At 49.6% G+C, this 19,704-nt stretch overlaps 2 protein-coding genes across 4 annotated transcripts in view; one reads left to right on the forward strand and one right to left on the reverse strand.

Annotated features, from left to right (window-relative positions):
* CUTA (cutA divalent cation tolerance homolog) overlaps window positions 1–9,006 on the reverse strand; it is a 38,609-nt gene extending 29,603 nt beyond the window's left edge. The window contains exons 1-2 of one of the 3 annotated variants that reach the window (XM_066581326.1): window positions 8,894–9,006; window positions 372–433 (exon numbers count right to left, since the gene is read on the reverse strand). In XM_066581326.1, the coding sequence (XP_066437423.1) occupies window positions 372–425 (54 nt within the window). In that variant the 5' untranslated portion in view covers window positions 426–433; window positions 8,894–9,006. The remainder of the gene's footprint in view (window positions 1–371; window positions 434–8,893) is intronic. The other 2 variants (XM_066581325.1, XM_066581327.1) reach the window with 2 other exon arrangements.
* Window positions 9,007–10,806: 1,800 nt separating this feature from the next.
* SYNGAP1 (synaptic Ras GTPase activating protein 1) overlaps window positions 10,807–19,704 on the forward strand; it is a 245,394-nt gene continuing 236,496 nt past the window's right edge. Inside the window, exon 1 of the mRNA XM_066581328.1 lies at window positions 10,807–10,956. Coding sequence (XP_066437425.1) covers window positions 10,932–10,956 — 25 coding nt within the window. The 5' untranslated portion in view covers window positions 10,807–10,931. The remainder of the gene's footprint in view (window positions 10,957–19,704) is intronic.

The following is a 19,704-nucleotide window of genomic DNA, read 5'->3' on the forward strand; positions in this document are numbered from 1 at the left end:
GATATTGTTGTATATGGTGCGGAGAGTCTGTCCAATGTCCCCAAGACAACCCTGACCAATCTGAAGAGGACATATGGTCATAAGAGTCTATCAGTGGTGCAGCCTCATGTCTAGGGCCTAAAATGTTACATGTTCATATCTCAGAAAACATTAAAAAAATGCATCTAATGAATCCATAAAATAAGCTTTTTCACCTCCACCCCAGTGCAGTACTGCTCTTCATCACGAGTAAAGTCTGATATAGAATTCACATGAATGGGAGTTGAACTGCTATACTAGATGTAGCCTGCGCACAGTTGTGGAGTGGGTTTTGTAAAATAAAATCAGACTGTTTTTTAATGAAAACATATTTTCAAGACTGCAATACTTACAAAACCTGCTATCAGTAGAGCCCCGAATCTCAGAGAGGAAGAAACCAAATACATAAACAGACCTACAAGAAATGTGAGCTTTAAAGGTGAGTCAGACAGTAAACACCAACTGTTTATACGTAGAATTATTCTACTTAAATGGTCAAGTTACATCCTGCATTATCCTCCAGAGCTGCACTCATTCTGCTGGTGGAGTCACTGTGTACATACATTACTTATGCTGTACTAATCCTGAGTTATATCCTGTATTATACTCCAGAGCTGCACTCACTATTTTGCTGGTGGAGTCACTGTGTACAGATTACATTATGCTGCTGCTGTGAAAGTCAGTTTGTCAAAAACCCTCTGGCCCCAGAAGAAGTTGTCACTTTGTTGCAGAACCCGTCCTGCAGTTCTATCTCAGGCAGATATGTAAATGATGAGAGTTGTGGTAGGATTAGATGAACGGTCTTATCACCGAGACCCTAAAAGTGGCTCCCCCCCCATGCCTATAAGAGGCTCTCAGAAGGTCCTTGTGTGTAGTGACCTCTTCTTCTGCTTGTGTAGAGCTTGTTGGCCACTAGACGCCTCTACGACGCAGAGAAGAGATTCCACCCCGTTAGCAGAGTCTGAGAGGGGCGCATTATTGGGTTGTGAGAAGCTGGATGGTCGTATCAATAAATTCTCCCCCATCGGGCTGTTCTGACCAGACTGTTAGGAAGTGTTGGGACACATGGCTGGGGGCACACAAGGTGACAGGGCTCAGGATGCACCCTACAGACCACCAGTAGAGAGGAGCGTCTGACCAGACTTTTAGGAGGTGTTGCGACCAGTGGATGAGGGCACACAAGGTGACTGGGCTCAGGACGCCCCCCTACGGACCACCAGTAGAGAGGAGCGTCTGACTAGACTGTTAGGAGGTGTTGGGACCAGTGGATGAGGGCACACAAGGTGACTGGGCCCAGGACCTCCGACAGACCAGCAGTAGAGAGAAGCGTCTGATAAGCACGGTCACCTCCAACTGTTTCATTGTCTTCCATCGAGAGTCAGGGGGCGCCACTGTTACAAGCCAAAGAATATTTGGTTTTATGGCACCCATTACATGTACGGCCTTTCACACCTTCCATTGCCACAGTTTGCAGTGGCGCCGTGTACAATGAAACCGGAAGCTACTGAGGGGAACCGGGTTGTCTTCAGTGATAAATCCAGGTTTAGTTTGGGCGCTAATGACAGCCATGTTTGTGTCTGGAGACCTCAGGGTGTGCGCCTCAATCCTGCCTTAGCTGTGGAGCGGCACACTGCTCTCTGCGGGTATGAAGGTCTGGGGGGGGGGGGGGTGAAGTGAAGTGGAGTGAGCGATGAGACAGCGGCCAAACAGCAAAGCACCCGTCATCGATGAAACTCCTGCAGAGCTGCTCAACCAGTCCCAAGAGCTGCACTGACAACACCATGCCGGACAATCTGGTGGACCTGCACATGGCCAAAGGATTGGAAAAAATCAGTTTTCATCCCACTGCCAAATGGTGATGTCAAGGACTATAGAAACTATAGAACTATCACTGTGATTCCCCACACCAACAAGGTGCTTCTGAAGATCATCTAGTAGTGCTTGGGCAATATGCTTGTCCAAGAACTTCCTGATGTTCAAGCTGGAGTCCGCAAGGGCAGAGGGACCCGTGACATCACCAACCTGAGGTGGATCATGGGAAAGGCAAGAGAATATCAGAAGAAGCTCTACCTGTGTGTCATTGATTACACCAAGGCTCTTGACTGTGTTGAGCATGATAAGCCTTGGGAAGCACTGAGGGAGGTAGGAGTACCAGCACACCTCATTACACTGCTCAGGTCCCTCTACAGCAATCCAGAAGCCACAGTGGGAACCTGGTATGGGGATACAAAATGGTTCAAGAGCAAAAAATGCACAAGACAAGGATGCATTCTCCCTCCTTTTCTTCTGAACCTCTATGCAGAAGGGATCATGAAGTGGCTGGACTTAAATGATAAGGATATTGGGTTGAAAATAGGAGGAAGAAGTATTACTAATCTAAGATACGAAGCAGATGCGACCCTGGTAGCAGATATGGCAAAGCATCTGAAGACGCTGAACCTGAAGCTAAAAGAAGAAAGTGAGAAGATGGGACTGCACCTGTATATCAAGAAGGCAAAGATCATGACCGCTGCCAACAAGGACATCCACATAAAGGTCCACAACAAGGAAATGGAAGTCGCTAATAGTTTTGTATCTCTTGGGTCCCTCATTGGCAGCTCGACAGGTGAGATAAAGCATCTATTAGCACTGGGGCGTACGGCCATGGCGAACATGGAAGGGCAAGGATGTCTCAGTCACAACCAAACGAAGGTTAATCACAGCCATCGTCATCCCGATTGCAACATATGGCTGTGAGATGCGGACATTGAGGAGCACAGCCAGCAAAGGAATTGGCACTTTTAAGCTGCGGTGCTGGAGAAAACATCTACGAATTCAAGGGAAAATGAAGGTCACCAAGAAAGCTGTCCTGGGCCAGATCACCCCAGAGGAGTCCTTGGAAGATCACCAGACAGGGACTCACGGACTTTGGACACATGATGAGGGTTAATTCGCTGAAGAAAGAGATGCTACTTGGAATGGTCAGCGGTAAAAGGAAACAGAGAAGACAAAAGACACGTTGGCTGGACGCCATCAAGAATAACATGGAATAGACATCAGGCAATTGAAGGCAGCTGTGGAGAATAAATAAATCTTGTTATTTGTATAGCACCAACTTAGTCCACAGTATTTTCAGGTAAATTTTATTTCCTCCCCTCACACCTCCTCTGATCCCTCTCCCTAGTGGTCATCTCCCATCTCACCAATATATTCAACCTCTCTCTGACCTCTGGCATCTTTCCCTCTTCTTTCAAACACGCCATCATATCCCCACTGCTAAAGAAGCCAACTCTGGACGCGACTGATGCTGCCAACTACCGACCCATCTCTAATCTCCCCTTCATTTCCAAACTACTAGAACGCCTGGTTTACTCCCGCCTTGTAAGCTATCTATCAGAGCACTCTCTTCTATACCCCCTACAGTCTGGCTTCTGACCCCAACACTCGACAGAAACTGCCCTTACAGGTATCCAACGACCTACTGACAGACAAATCGAGGGACGATTACTCCCTACTGATCCTCCTCGACCTCTCCTCAGCATTTGACACGGTTGACCACAAACTCTTCCTCAGTATGCTTCGCTCCATCGGCCTAAAGGACACTGCTCTCTCCTGGTTCTCCTCCTACCTATCTGACCGCTCTTTCAGCGTCTCCTTTGCTGGCTCTACCTCTCCCCCTCTTTCCCTTGCTGTTGGGTCCCCCAGGGTTCGGTCCTCGGCCCCCTCCTTTTCTCTATCTACACAGCCCCTATTGGGCAAACCATCAGGAGATTGGCCTCCAATACCACCTCTACACTGACGACACCCAGCTATACACTTCTTCCTGTGACATCTCTGCACCTTTCCTCCAAAACATCACCGACTGTCTGTCTGCTGTCTCTAACACTATGTCCTCTCTCTACCTAAAAACTGAACCTGTGAAAAACTGACCTACTGGTATTTCCACCGTCCACTAACTGACCTCATCCTGACATCTCCATCTCAATGTGTGGCACCACCATATCTCCCAGACAGAATGCCCGCTGCCTTGGGGTTATATTCAACTCTGATCTCTCATTTACCCCCTATTTCACTGGAAAGAGCCAAAAATGCAATACCTGATAAAGTGCAGAGCAGGTAACAAAAGTGGTAGAGCCTGGAGCTCTGATGGTGAGCTCAGGCATTATTATGATCAGAGCTCCAGGCTCTACCACTTTTGTTATTTTATCTGAATGTGTGTGTGTTGGATGTAGGTCTCATATCTAGGCAGCAAAGACACCGCTCTGCTTGTGCTACTATGCGCTGCCTAGAGACCTTGATAGAATGAAAGGGATCTGAAAAAAGCTCTATGTAGCCTAGAACTCTATTTCTTTTTTGATAGACTAGTCCCAGGCTACTATATATCTATAGAGCTTATTATATGAACAAGTTGCAGACCGCTATTATTTCGCTATTTAGCGACCTTGTTCAAAGATTGGATGATGAACTAAGTATGGGTCTTGAATAATCCCCTACTTTCTAGTTCTGATCCCATTTCAATTCTTTGAGGTTAGTTGATGTTCAGTATTTCTCTATAAATCAGTATATCTCCTGCACATCTCCTAACTAGCCTGCATGACCACACCAACAAAAATCTGACAGAGATTATATAACCCTCTATGTCCCAATACACGATTGTGGTACTTTCTCAAAATCTGGCAGAAAGTAATTAACCCTTCGTGTCCCAAAACACGATTGTGGTACTTTCTCAAAATCTGACAAAGTATTTAACCCTTCGTGTCCCAAAACACGATTGTGGCACTTTCTCTTAACTCTTTGTGTCCCAAAACAAGATTGTGGCACTTTCTCTCTCTTTCTCTTGAGTTTTCAACTCAATGAACCTGTCATATCGTATGGCATAACTCATACAATTGCTCCTGATGAACTACCAACAATCCTAGTAGGGAAACGCGTTGAGCAGTAATTATTCCTGAGCAAGTAATCATATTTCTACGAGCAGTAATTATTCCTGAGCAGTAATCACCCTTTCACATAAAGAGAGGTCATCCATTCTTCTCTCTTGAGTTATATGAGTTGTATATTGAGCTATACTTATACTAAAGAGAGCTTACCGTTCTTTCCAAATGATATGGACTGATACTACTCTGAGCCAAATACTTGAGGCACTTTTATGGTTTCCTCAAATCATATTATTGGCTAAGTAACTATCAAATCCTGTGATCATCAACCTATCCGAATGTGACCACTTTGTTACAGACGGTCGCTATACTGATGCGTGACACTTTTCTTATAGTTTATAGGTACTGGGGCCCCACTTTAGTGACCATTGGATTAATTAATTGCAAGTGACGACTAAACCAGTGCGATCTCCATAGGTTTTTTGAGCAATTTTGCTCCAGTACCAAAGTGTTCTTAGACTTATATCTGATACCCGTGGTTCTACTCATTAAATTACGGACTATCTGATGCATCACTAGCGACTCTTCAGTCTCGTCTTTACCATAGCCTAGGTGGGGTGATTCTAATAACTCCAATTACCCACCTATCTGTAATATTCTCTGTCTTTATGTTTGTCTTGTTCTTAGCCCAAGTCATTATTTTATGTTAGTCTTGAATAAAAGTTATATTTTAGTCTGTCTGTCACTGTGAAGGCCAAGCCAGAGGCAGCCCAAGGAGGTTACTAGAACCTTCATACCCACCAGTGTCACATATTACATCCAAAATAGAGGCAGCCCAACAGGGTAATAAAGCCTCCATGCCTGCCCTCATCACATCTTGTATCCAAGCTGTAGGTCGTACAACAGGGTACTAGAGCCTCCATGCCTACCAGTATCACATCTTGTATCCAAGCTAGAGGCAGTAAAACAGGGAACCAGAGCCTTCATGCCCACCCATATCACATCTTGTATCCAAGCAAGTTTTATCCCACAACTTCTAGGAGAGGGATGTTACTGACAGAGTGTAGCTATAAATACGAGGTGTACTCAAAAAGTATCAAACCCTAGTTTTTTGTGCGTAAACAAGTGAAGCTCTTGGATTTTTTTTCTGCCTGCAGAAGCTGCCAGTCGCTGGCAGACAGCCAATGGTGGAGGAAGTGTAAGTGGGTACTGGTGTATCTGGTCTCCACCAGAAATATGGGTGGAGACCTGCACAGTGACAGGTAACGCCTTGTTACCGCCCTGTTAACGCCCCCCTCAGCTTCCATTTTGCACTCCGCTTCTGTGCTGCAGCCGACGAGGCTGTCACTGTTCTCCCCGCTGCGGTAACGTGCTAACAATTCTGCTTCCCTACTGCTGTTGCTTTTGATTTCAGCTGTAATCCTCCATGATGTTGGTGGGTCCCCTTCATGGTGCACACCCAGCTGCAGGCACTCTCCTCCCCGCCGGCTTAGCAGCTTGTCCCTGGCAGATGGAAGAGAGCGGTCACATGGCGCACACCCCGCTCCCGACACTCTCCTCTCCGCTGTAGCGACGCTCACCGCAGGTTTCTCCCCGCCGGCTCGGCAGCTTTTCCCCGGCAGATGGAAGACAGAGGGCACATGTGTGAGCTGCCGGGGCCATGTTACAGGGGGATGCCCTGTGTGTGCATTCCTCAGCCTCTCGGCAGCAGCCAAATGCTCCGCCCTCCCCTGTCAGTGTCTCCGAAGCAGTAGCAGGGACCCCAGCGATCCAGTAACCTGGGGTCCGCCTGCTGCTGTTTGACGGCGGGGGGGGGATACGAATGCTCAGAGCAGAGAGTCCGGCTACGCGATGTCGGCCCGGTGTGGGGAGGTGTGTGCGTGCCAGCCAATCCCCAGCTCTGCCCATCACCTAGCCCTACCCTCTAACTCAGGACCCCCAACCCATGTCTGCACCCATGCTTCTGGTGGAGACAAGATACACTGGTACCGTGTATGTCAGCGCCATCTTATTTTATTTTTTTGACAAAAGGACAGAAACTTGAACAACGCTACTGCGGGGATGAAACAATGGGCACCACACAGATAAAGGAAAAGTACAACTACTACAAAGATGGGCGCACATCAGTAGAGTCAGGCTCCCGACTATTCTGGCAGCTCCAGGGGACTTCTGGCATTTCCCCAAGCTGAAAATACCCTGAAAGGAAGCAGATTTCAGTCCAGAGAAAACATCATGCAGAATGCAACAGACCAGCTAGACGCCATCTCAGAAGAGGTGTTTCAGCACTGCTTCCGAAGGCAGCAGAAGAGTTGGGAGACATGTGTGGCTGCCCGAGGGGGCTGAAGACCAGTGTAAGGTTGGGCTTACATGGGGCGGACATGCTGCAGGATTACCATGCAGACTTTCTGCACGGAAATTCTGCCTGCAATCTTAAGCCCGAGACTGAGCAGCAAAGTGGACAAGAATTGCAAAAAACTCATCACAAGCCGGACAAGCTGCGCTGAAACTGACATGCTGTGGCATATCATCTGTTACACCGTTTTCGCTGCTGGCTCTCTCCTCTCTAAGGAAAGAGATTTCCGCAGCGGAATACAGGCAGACTAGTCGTTTCAAACCCACGCTGAACAGTGCACATTTTGAAGCTGCCTTTCCGAGATTTCTGTCCCATGGGAATGCGGCTTAAGATGATTGTATCTGAATACAAATATTTTTTATGAAATATTTTTTTAAAACACCACATATCTATCTATCGGTGAAAGGCCTCATTGACTGACTGACTGACTACTAATTCTCTACCTTCCCAATGTCGTACAAACATGAAATTTGGCAGGAGCATTCTTTAGGTCCTAAATAGGAAAAGTAAAGGGGTCACAACTTGATTATTCAGTGTTAATTGCAAAAGTATTAGCAGCCCTATGTAATGTATCTTCCCAGTTTAGTATAAGCTGGAAATTTGGCACAACAATCCACCTCCCCTCTCTGTGTAGATACTGAGGCGAATCCGCCTCCCCTCCACGCGTGTACACTGAGGCGAATCTACCTCATCTCTGTGTGTATATACTGAGGAGAACCTACCTCACCTCCATGCGTGTATACTGAGGAGAACCTACCTCACCTCCATGCGTGTATACTGAGGAGAACCTACCTCACCTCCATGCGTGTATACTGAGGAGAACCTACCTCACCTCCATGCGTGTATACTGAGGAGAACCTACCTCACCTCCATGCGTGTATACTGAGGAGAACCTACCTCACCTCCATGCGTGTATACTGAGGAGAACCTACCTCACCTCCATGCGTGTATACTGAGGAGAACCTACCTCACCTCCATGCGTGTATACTGAGGAGAATCTACTTCACAATGTATATATATATATATATATATATATATATATATATATACACACACAAACATATACATACACACTTCTAAGGGAGGGATGTTGCTGACAAGGAGTCTGCAGTTGGGTTTTACATTGAGTGGACATTAAATGTTTACTTCTAATAGAAGTATAAGTACTGACAGTAAGCAGAGATCTTGGCAGGCAGAGGTGTGAGGACCTCACTGCTGGCCGTACTCCGTTGCCGCACTTTCTGCCATTGGCGCTGTAAGGGCCCTTCTACATGCAACAATTATAAATTTTTTAAATGAGAAAATTAAAAGAATCATTCGGTGTGAACACGGCCAGCGACTGGAGGAGGACCGATAATTTGTGCGTTCATATAACCACCGCAGGCTGATTGGGGGGGTCACACATGGCGCATAGCTCTCTTCACGATGCAGCACTCCAGCATTGTCTGCTCGTGCGAACGATAGATTAGGTGTAAAAGTGGTTGCTATGGGCAACAAGCTTCGTTTTTGGAAATCTTCACATATTTTCATACATATTCCCCAAAAAGTTGCAGAAATTGACCTCTGACCCTGCACAGAGCCTCTCATTAGTGTTATTTTCCTCTAACTGCACGGCTAAGACCACAGGTCCCAGCATGCCTTTGCATCACTACAGGTGCCAGCCTACCTCTTCTGCAGCGCCTGCTCAGTCACAGCTCCCCTGACACACAGCCCGCTGACCTCTTCCCCGGATGCTCTTATTAATATCTCCTCATTTTACATTTTTTGCCACCACAAACATGGCGCCTCTTCATGCCTCCTGACAGAACTTCCGGCTGTCCTCACAGCCGCTTCCGCCCCCAGCAGTATGGCGCTCGCAACGTTTCTATAGGAACGAGTACTCTGTCTTCTTCTCCGCGCAACTTTATTGAGGTCATTGACGCAGAGACAGAAGCTGCAGCCCGAGGCAACGGTGCACAATGGGAGTAGTGTCCCGGGGCGACGCTTCATGTGTGTATACATGCTACGCCCACATACATGTTTACATGTCGTCTGTGTTTGCGCGGCGGCCGAGCGCGTCATGTCCATCCATGTGTAATGTACTGCAAAGCCATGGCGGGAGCTCCGTGCGGCGGCGGCGCCTCCTCCATGGCGGCTGCAGGCAGGTAGCTGCTCTTATATGCCGCACCGTGTGGACTGGCCGCAGATGGGGCTGGGGGGCATTAGATGGTCAGCTCTTGGGCTCTGTGAGATGGGGGTGGGTCTCAGCCTGCAGACCCCCGTGTGTGATGGGGCTGGGGGGCATTAGATGGTCAGCTCTTGGGCTCTGTGAGATGGGGGTGGGTCTCAGCCTGCAGACCCCCGTGTGTGATGGGGCTGGGGGGCATTAGATGGTCAGCTCTTGGGCTCTGTGAGATGGTGGGGGGCTCAGCCTGCAGACCCCCGTGTGTGTGATGCTACTGGGGGGCATTAGATGGTCAGCTCTTGGGCTCTGTGAGATGCTTGGGGGCTCAGCCTGCAGACCCCCGTGTGTGTGATGGTACTGGGGGGCATTAGATGGTCAGCTCTTGGGCTCTGTGAGATGGTGGGGGGCTCAACCTGCAGACCCCGTATGTGTGATGATGCTGGGAGTATTAGATGGTCAGCTCTTGGGCTCTGTGAGATGCTGGGGGGGCTCAGCCTGCAGACCCCCATGTGTGATGGTGCTGGGGGGCATAAGATGGTCAGCTCTTGGGCTCTGTGAGATGTTGGGGGACTCAGCCTGCAGACCTCTGTGTGTGACTGTACTGGACAGCATTAGATGGTCAGCTCTTGGGCTCTGTGAGATGGTTAGGGGTTCAGCCTGCAGACCCCTGTGTGTGTGTGTGTGATGGTGCTGGGGGGGGGGGGGGGGGCATTAAATGGTCAGCTCTTGGGCTCTGTGAGATGCTGGGGGGCTCAGCCTGCACACCCCTGTGTGTGATTGTACTGGGCAGTATTAGATGGTCAGCTCTTGGGCTCTGTGAGATGATGAGGGGCTCAGCCTGCAGACCCCCGTGTGTGTGATGGTGCTGGGGGGCATTAGATGGTCAGCTCTTGGGCCCTGTGAGATGCTGGGGGACTCAGCCTATAGACCCCTGTGTGTGATTGTACTGGGCAGTATTAGATGGTCAGCTCTTGGGCTCTGTGATGCACAACTAATGGCTGCAGATGAGGTGTCACTGGTCCCTCTCGTCTCTCCATCCTCTCTCCTCCTCCTCTATCTGCTGCAGCATCTCCCTGCGAGCATCCTCCTCTCCTCCTCCTCCTCCTCCTCCGCTCCTCTCTCCCGCTTCCCTCCTCTTCTTCTTCCCCCTCCCTCTCTTACATTTCCAGCTGTAAACCTGACGGCCCGCGGTTTTTTTTTCTTTTTTTTTTCCCCTTTTTTTTTCTGCCAGTGTCTCCTCTTCTCCTCCCCGCTCCCCTTTTCTCTTCCCCATCTTCTTCCTCCTTTTTTTGGTCACCCCCCCCCCACCATTAAGACTCCTAATTTTTTTTTCTTCTTTTAATTGAACACCCCCTTTTTAGTAATTTGCCCTCCACCTCATCCCTCCATTGTACGGAGCTCCTTCATCCCGTCTCCCTGTCTCCATGGCTCTCCTCCCGCAGTGAGCCCTCCTCTCCTCAATGTGATTACCTCCTTACCTCCTCCCGGTGGGTCTTCTCCGGGGGACTTTCCATGTCCAGACTTACGTCTTAGCTGTGGAATGATGTTCTATGCTCCCTTCAGAGGTAAAACTTGTCGGCTCGCCCCCCCAGTCTGACCTTTGTTACTCTTTACCCCCTCTCTGTCTGTTCCTCTACCCCCCCCCCCCCTCCCTTCCCCGGTCTGTGCCGATCTCTTGGTCTCCGTTGGTGTCAGTCTGAAACTTTCTCTGCCCATGTCGCCCGCCCGGCGCTACTTGTTGTGGCGGCGGCAGATCACTTGGTGTCATGAGGATGTTGTGCTCCTCACAAGGGTCACTTGGTTGTGCAGGATGCTGGTAATCGCCGCCGCGACGCAATCCACCGTAATCTAACTCCTTTGGAAATGACAGATAATGGAGGAGAATGCTGACTGTTTCCTGACCTGCTGATTGTCTCCTGTCACTTCAGAACTTACTGCTGCAGTGTAGCTTCCAGGTCTCTGCGCCACCGCTGTCTTGCGCCTCTGTGGTTTTCTTGCTGTAGGATATTCTAGGTCCGCCGCCTTCATCCGGGCCGACTCGTCCCGCAGCTGGTAGCCAATATTTTCTAGTGATGTCTCATTGAGAGACCGTCAGATAGACTGCGTCTTGTAGTGGTCTAACCGGCCCTGAAGCCCACCCCGGGTCATCGGTCCGTGAGGGTGGTGATGCCGATGAAGTGGGGTGCACCTAAGATGGCCCGCTGCGGGGCCCCAGAAAGAGCAGATACTGTATGTTTATTTCATGACTGTGTGATAACTGTGTATGTGCTGCAGGCCCTTAACAGATGTGCAGTTTACTTCAGTGGCCTGCATCCGAGGACTGCAATGCCCAGCATGCACTGGGCACAAGCTGCTAGTAGTAGAGCTGGGGTTTGCAGGACAATATTTGTAAGTTTGTGCGGGTTTGGTATTTGGCGCTGCTGTATAATTTTCCACCATGTTTTTGCCTGCAGTGCAGTGATGTTTAGGGGGTTGCATTGAGCAATAAGGGGTGTTCTGAGGTAACCTTGGGGTGGGGAGTAGAAGGCCTCTACATATCCTGTCTTGATGATTTGTTCTAATAATCTCCATGTATTGCACACTACAACTCTCAGCATGCTCTAGCACCCAGAGGCTGGGACCTGTTGTATCTCTAATCTGTAAGGATGCTGTCATACGTGGGGGGGGGGGCAAACCACACCAAAATTCACATTGCTTACGTACGGAATTTAAAGGGCTTGTGCAATGCTAACTTCTATTACCTGTCCACAGGATAGGCGGGAACAGTCTGGTTTGTGGGGGTCTTATTATTGAGAACTGGGGTCCTGTATCCCCCTGGATTGGAGCAATGGTCAGATGTGTGGTGCTGCGCCATTTATTTCAGTGGGGCTGACAGATATAGCTGTGTTAGAACGCCCTGGCCATCCTACTGAAGGGGAAGGGAATAATGCTGCGCATGCGTGACCACTTCTAACTGCGGGGGGCAACAGGTCCTCAGGGTGGTGGAGAATGAACAAGTCCAGCAGTAAGACCCCCATCGATCAGACTTTTATCACCTTTTCTATGGATAGGTGATAAAAGTTGATTTTAGGAATACCCTTTAAGGCCCCCTGTCCACGGGGGCCTTAAAGGGTATCACGCTGGCCGATGCTTCCCATAGCATTGCTATGGAAAGCGCCGGCACCTGTCCACAAGCGGAGATTCATTGCGAATTGCCCCCATTCTCCACAGTCAGCCTATCTATTAGATAGGGCTGACCGGCGGAGATTCGGTGGCGGCTCCTGCTCCCAGGCGGCGGCTCCCACGGCGGAGCTTCACCGCGGGATACTGCATCGCCCGTGGACAGCCGGCATAAGGGGATTCAATTGAAAGGGTCAAATGTGCTGTGGACCCTCGTCAAAATCCGCCACATGTGAATGCACCCTAAAGTGGAATTATTGGAGATTCACAAATTTTGGTGCAGATTTTTCCACCAAGTAATCATCCTGTAAAGAAAAGTTCTGCAGGTTTTAACAAGGTGTCCGTTGTGTGCTTTTTTTGTTAAACATGCTAGAATCTGTGATGGAGTTTCCGAAGTGGATGTGTGCCTGTGCCACGCCGGGCAGAGCCATGCCAAGCTGTGCAGAGCTGGCCTTTGCTGTTGCTCCAGACACGGCAGCACACCTGTGTTTTAGTACCCGCCGCAGATGCACATGCAAAGCTCCGCAGTGCTCTGGCGTCTTCATCCTCTTCAGCTGTAATTGTCCTGCGATTCGGACCCACCCGGTCACAGACCAATGTCTCGGGCACCACCACATGGAGGACTGGCTCCAAGTAAAGCCGGGAACACTTCATCTGGTGGTGTCTTGCACATTAGATCTCTGGGGTCAATTAAGGTGGAGCTCCCCTCTGGAGTGGCCCACCATAGCTTAACTGGGGAAGACGATGCCTGTTGGGGTATGGTAAGGACAGGCGGCCCACCATTGATGGGGAAGATGCTGGTCTGTAAGCTTGAACTCCCCCGTGATTCCCCAATCAGTGATGTGTTCTGTATTGGATCTGAGGGTTACAAGCCTTGCTTCGCTCGTGGGGTTATCGGCGCTTTATAAAGTTCTGCCATTGATTTGGGAGTTGTTGCGTTCCACGCTGACTTGTTCTTAGTGAAGGCCTCGGTATCTCGGGGCCTGGGAATGGAGCTATATTTGTGGCAGGACACTATATACAACTTAGGCGCAATGTCCACAGGGAAAATAGATTTATTAAATCCACGCCGGTCTCCCGCACGCTTGATCCGCATATAAAATTGCCCATAGGATATCATTGACCCCTCGCGGTTAATTAAATAGCTGCGGATAGTATTTGTAAGTGATTTGTGGATGGCCCGCGTGGGAATCAAACCGCAGAATGCTCCATTTGAAAGTGGATCACGCACAGATGGGCTCAGTTGTCCTCTATCTCAATTGATCTCCCGCATGCAAAAAAAAGACAATTAATAGTGCATCCGCAGCAGAAATCCGCGTGGGCCATATTTTTCCCGTGGACATGAGGCCTCAAAGAGCTTTTTTGTGTCTCAAAAGAAAAATTTCCCAGGCTCAGAAATGTATGAAATAAAGAAAAAATCCCTGCTGGCCTGCTGCAGCCGCTCCTTGGCCATTGTCCGAGCCCCAGCATGCATTGTGCCAACCACAGGCTTCAGCAGTGATTCTTCCATGGCTACTAAAGCCTGACAATGTGCGGCCGTCTTCTTCTAGGTCCCAAGCGACAGGCACTGGAGCTTCATCGCTGGACCGGCCACCACAGGAGCAGGGCAGTATATTTTCTTTATTTTATGAGCCAGGGAATTATTTTAAGTCCTGGAAAACCCCTTTGAATGGAGTCTGATCGCGGCTGGGACCCGACTGATCCAGAACAGAGGAAGCGGTGAGGAGGAGGCAAGCGCATGTACTGCCGAAGATCGCTGGAGTTGTTGCACCGTCTCCAGGTGACCCATGGAGTTGAATGCTATATCGCCACTCTATTCCTGCTCCCCATCAGTAAGGGGGACAAGGAGGGCCTCCCATTGGCAAAGGTGGGGGTCCCAGTGCTGAGATCCCCAACCAATCTGGCTTTTACCACTTATCAGTTGGATAGGTGCTAAAAGTCAATTTAGTGAAAACCCCTGTCCCACAAAACGTCCTCATCGCCTGTCCACAGTAGCTGCCCGCTAGAACCTCCACCAGTGTCAAGAAAGATTCACACATGAATCCAGCAGTGGTTACGCTTGTGCACTACCGCTGCCCAGAAATAGCCAAGGGCTTCGTGTTTGGTGGTCTCCAGCAGTCCCATGTAAATGATGGCGCGGTGTTGAACATGTGTTAACCACTCCATTCGTTCTGAGACCTTAAGGACTTCAATTCTCTGGATCCGTTGGGGCCCATTGGTTGACACTACCAATCAGCAACTGTGGGTAGGGAATAAGTATTTTTAGTGGGGCAACCCCTTTAAGGAGCTAATAAAGGTCCCTTTACACAGAAGCGATAGTCCAAGTGAGTGGAGGCCGAGCGGTCGGGGTCGTTACAATCAGGAGACGCTCCAATCTTGAGCAGCTCCCACTTTCACGGCTGACGGGCTCTTGGTTTGTAGTTTTGCTAAAACTCAAGTGACTCCGAGAAGTGAGCAATTTCTCACAAAGCACCCCGTCAGCGGCTGCGTGCGCACGGCGCGATTATCATTTTCAGCAAGAATTGACTCCTAATCGCCCTGTGTAACGTACTCTGAAGTCATTGCTATGGAGGAGAAAAACGTGGCCGAAAAGCATCTTTTTACATCCTACTGAGATAATTGTGGGCTAATTGGGTAATCCTAGTTTTCAGGTGAGACCCATGTTATTTCACCAGGTTGAGAGATTTCTGTCTTTTTTTTTAAAATCAGATATTCCTTTTCCTAAACTTTTTCCAGAAGTACAAAAAACCCAGAACATCACCCCTAACCCCAACAGTTTTGGTTCAGCCCGACAGAGAAATATAATGAGCAACACCGGAGTTGGACATGGAAATATAATAGCTGCCATTGATTTCAGTGGGTGGTAAGCCAGCTTATGGCACTTCCTGTCCTGACCCTGTGACATAAGTCTGACCTGCTGCATTGACAGCGGGCTACGTAATCAGCTGATCGCCAGGGATCACGAGTGGAGGGTCTCTGGCGATTAGCTGTTGATGGCCTATCCAGAGGATAGGTCATCAACAGTTTTTGCTCGGAAAACCTTTTTAAGCAGCAGCTCGAATATATTGGGTCCATTGCTCAGTGGTGACCGGACAGGGACCACATCCGGACCCTATGTAGGGAGCGCTCATACGTACTGGTCTACGCATATGGCGTGGGCCCTAAGTTCTTGTGAGTAGCGTGCGTTCTGCAGCCCTGTCTTGTGCTGGCACATGTCCGTACTGGAAGTTTAGGTGGCGCTTATGTTCTCATAGGTTTAGGACCACATTAATGTAACCGCCTTGTCCGCTTCACAAGGAAGCCGCTGATGTATACAAGGGGGGTTAAAGCAGAATCTTGTCAGTAAGTTTTATGAATTGAAACCCTTATTACATGGAATGTATTCTAGATTGTCAGAAATTTTGAGGCAGTTCATTGAGTATTTCCGTAGTTGGTGGCCGTTTATAGGCTGCGTTCACACCTGACATTTTCATCTTGGTTTTTGACACATTTTCATTTGGAAAACTAACAGAAAAATATTTTGCTCTCACTTTTGGTGAAAACTGCAACAAAACAGCACATCTGAAAACCGCCTGAGCCCGTCACATCTGCATCGCAGGCTCTCTTGGCAGCAGTGCCGCTTTTTAAAAAAAGTTGAAACGGTGGAACCCTTGACAAAACCTGAGGAATAACATAGTGAATCAGTGGGGGCTGTCGGTTATTGGAACAGAAGCACTTTTGGGCCCCTCCAGCCGTGGGGAAAAAAATAGTGTAGCAAGCGGCAATATTGCTTTAGAAAAGAGACCTCGGCCACATATCCGGCGCTGCGCTGTAACGGCGACTGCAGCACATCTGGTAATCACATTGACATATAATCACACTGTGGTCCTCCTCTGCCGCCATGGGCGGATGTACGCCGGTAGGGTCTAGATTGAAAAGGCTGTCCCTTTTTTTTAATTTAAGATTTTCCATTCTATAGGGCATTTTTCACAAATATGGTGTACACATTTTTTGTGTTTTTTTGGGGGGCCCAAACATAGGTTTTTTTGTTTGGTGGCTTTTGAAATGGTCGAAAAAGCGCCAGAATTCAGCAATTTTGGAAAAAACAAAGGACCCAAAAAACGCAGCAAAAGTTTGGAAAAAAAGTACAGCTTGTAGGACTTTTGATATTCTATTAACCTACAGCCAACATCTAGACATGGCATTTTTTTGCCACAATAAACGCCAGCCCTAAAAATGTGGCACTTTGCCAAAAAAAGACCACGACATTAGCCATGCAGAGCAAAAGGAGCCCCCTGCTACAAGGGGCAGCTCTTCCGGTAGGGGCGGCCTGGAGGGGAACTGCCTCCCCGGCGGCCTCCTGCAACAACTACTGCAGGCATAGCGTTCGGGTGCATGCCCACGGGCGGATTTAAATTGTGGAAGCGGGCGACCGCCTCCGGATTCTGCAGCAAATACTGCCTAAAGCATGCTATGCAAAAGATTCTTGATGCACACGAGCGGAAACCAATTGCAGTTTCCACTGGCGGATGAAAAATCGCAGGATGCTTCTTTTTTGTGCGGATTCCGCACAGACGGCTTCCATTGAAGTCACAGTTACAAAAAAAAGGAGTTTAAAAAAAAAAAAAATCTGTACTGCGCATGTCAGATGGCTCACAGTGTGGACCATCCACAGTACTAATGAAGCAGAAAGAAACCCGGTACGCGTGGAAGCCGCTGCTGCCAGGGCTGGTTTCCGCTAAGGGATTCTGCGTGGGGAAGCCGACCTGCCCGTGTACATGCGGCCTTATTGTGATTTCTCTTTGCATTGCTCGGCCTGATTGACAGGTCCTTCCATATTTCCAGATAGTCCTAGAACTGTCTAACTGAGCGAGGAGCGCCAAAGCTGGTCGGTGCGCTCTTCTCCCGATTACTGTTTGCTCGGTATTAAAACTCTACTCTGAATTGAGTCAGTTTCCAAGTAAACCGCTCTTTATAATGAGGGAGCCTGTTCCACTGCCTGCGATTTGGGGAGGTTCTTTTTGAAGGGGTACTATCACTTGGGACATTTGGTTGCACCACTTTCTGGTCCCGTTCTCTCCCTGTCGTCACTCCAGCTCTGTATACATTATGGGAGCTGCATATATCATAACTCCCATAAAGCACAATATAGGGAGCTGCGTGCACTGACCATCGCCTTTGCGGCTCATAACACCCGATCCCTGATGCTTCATGGACTCTAGCTGTGAACAGCCACCTGACACAGGTAAACATGTCTGTGTGCACATGGTTGGGGGCTGCACTGAGCGGCATCGCTGGCCACAGGCTGAGGACCCCTGAACTGCTGGCATCCTTTGTGATCACCTGATAACTGCGGGAACCCCGTTCTGCTGAGCTGGACAACTCTCACTTGAATCCACGCCAAAGTAAAGAAGTGGTGTGTCTGTATCTGGGAAATCCATGTAAAATGGCTAACCCCCCCGTGCCGACCCCTGGCCAGCAGTTTGCGTAGCTGCTGCAGATGAATGCCACTGTTTATATAGGCAGAATCCACATGGAAAACTTCATTGGGTTCTACAGTGTTCCCTCGAGGGCCCTCATAGATGTGCTCTGCCACAGTGTGTTGGATTCCAGTGTTCCTTCCCCCGAGGGCCCTCCTACACGAGCGCTCCCACTGTGTGTTGGATTCCACAGTGTTCCGTCCCCCGAGGGGCCTCATAGACTCGTGCTCCCACTTTGTGTTAGATTCCAGTGTTCCGTCCCCCGAGGGCCCTCGTACACGTGCGCTCCCACTGTGTGTTAGATTCCAGTGTTCCGTCCCCCGAGGGCTCTCATACACGTGCGCTCCCACTGTGTGTTGGATTCCAGTGTTCCGTCCCCCGAGGGCTCTCATACACGTGCGCTCCCACTGCGTGTTGGATTCCAGTGTTCCGTCCCCCGAGGGCCCTCCTACACGAGCGCTCCCACTGTGTGTTGGATTCCACAGTGTTCCGTCCCCGAGGGCCCTCATAGACGCGTGCTCCCACTGTGTGTTAGATTCCAGTGTTCTGTCCCCCGAGGGCTCTCATACACGTGCGCTCCCACTGTGTGTTGGATTCCACAGTGTTCCGTCCCCCGAGGGGCCTCATAGACTCGTGCTCCCACTGTGTGTTAGATTCCAGTGTTCCGTCCCCCGAGGGCCCTCGTACACGTGCGCTCCCACTGTGTGTTAGATTCCAGTGTTCCGTCCCCCGAGGGCTCTCATACACGTGCGCTCCCACTGTGTGTTAGATTCCAGTGTTCCGTCCCCCGAGGGCTCTCATACACGTGCGCTCCCACTGTGTGTTGGATTCCAGTGTTCCGTCCCCCGAGGGCTCTCATACACGTGCGCTCCCACTGCGTGTTGGATTCCAGTGTTCCGTCCCCCGAGGGCCCTCCTACACGAGCGCTCCCACTGTGTGTTGGATTCCACAGTGTTCCGTCCCCGAGGGCCCTCATAGACGCGTGCTCCCACTGTGTGTTAGATTCCAGTGTTCTGTCCCCCGAGGGCTCTCATACACGTGCGCTCCCACTGTGTGTTGGATTCCACAGTGTTCCGTCCCCCGAGGGGCCTCATAGACTCGTGCTCCCACTGTGTGTTAGATTCCAGTGTTCCATCCCCCGAGGGCCCTCCTACACGTGCGCTCCCACTGTGTGTTGGATTCCAGTGTTCCGTCTTCCGAGCATATTAGCCTTTTACTCCCCACTTCTACACGAGCCAACCTAAACAACCAATGGCCGTGAATCAGCCAACCCAAATAACCACTGTGTCGGATGCGGTTTTGCTGCTCTCCTGCGTGCTTTGTCTGGATGCCATCCGTTTTTCACACACACAAAAAAGCAAGAAGGCCAAATTGATGTCACTCCTTTTCACTGTCCCCTGTCAACATGCATAGAAAACACATCACATGCAACATGCGTGTTCAGTACTTTTTTGCTTTCATAGACTTTTTCATGGCTGATGATGGTATGTGAATACGGACCACTATAGAGCATGCTAATTATTTCTACCCGTGTGAATGGGCCAGTCTACATTAATGAGTGTGTAAACTGGACCATCCCTCTGTTGTAGCGCATGGCAGGGCGCGAGGACTGTTCGGGTCTAATACATGGGGCTCATCTCACACCGGTGGGGATTATATTAAGACTGACCTCTGAACACCAGTCTGTAAGATGCT

The sequence above is a fragment of the Eleutherodactylus coqui genome, chromosome 10, assembly GCF_035609145.1.
Source record: "Eleutherodactylus coqui strain aEleCoq1 chromosome 10, aEleCoq1.hap1, whole genome shotgun sequence".
Classification (NCBI taxonomy): Eukaryota; Metazoa; Chordata; class Amphibia; order Anura; family Eleutherodactylidae; genus Eleutherodactylus; species Eleutherodactylus coqui.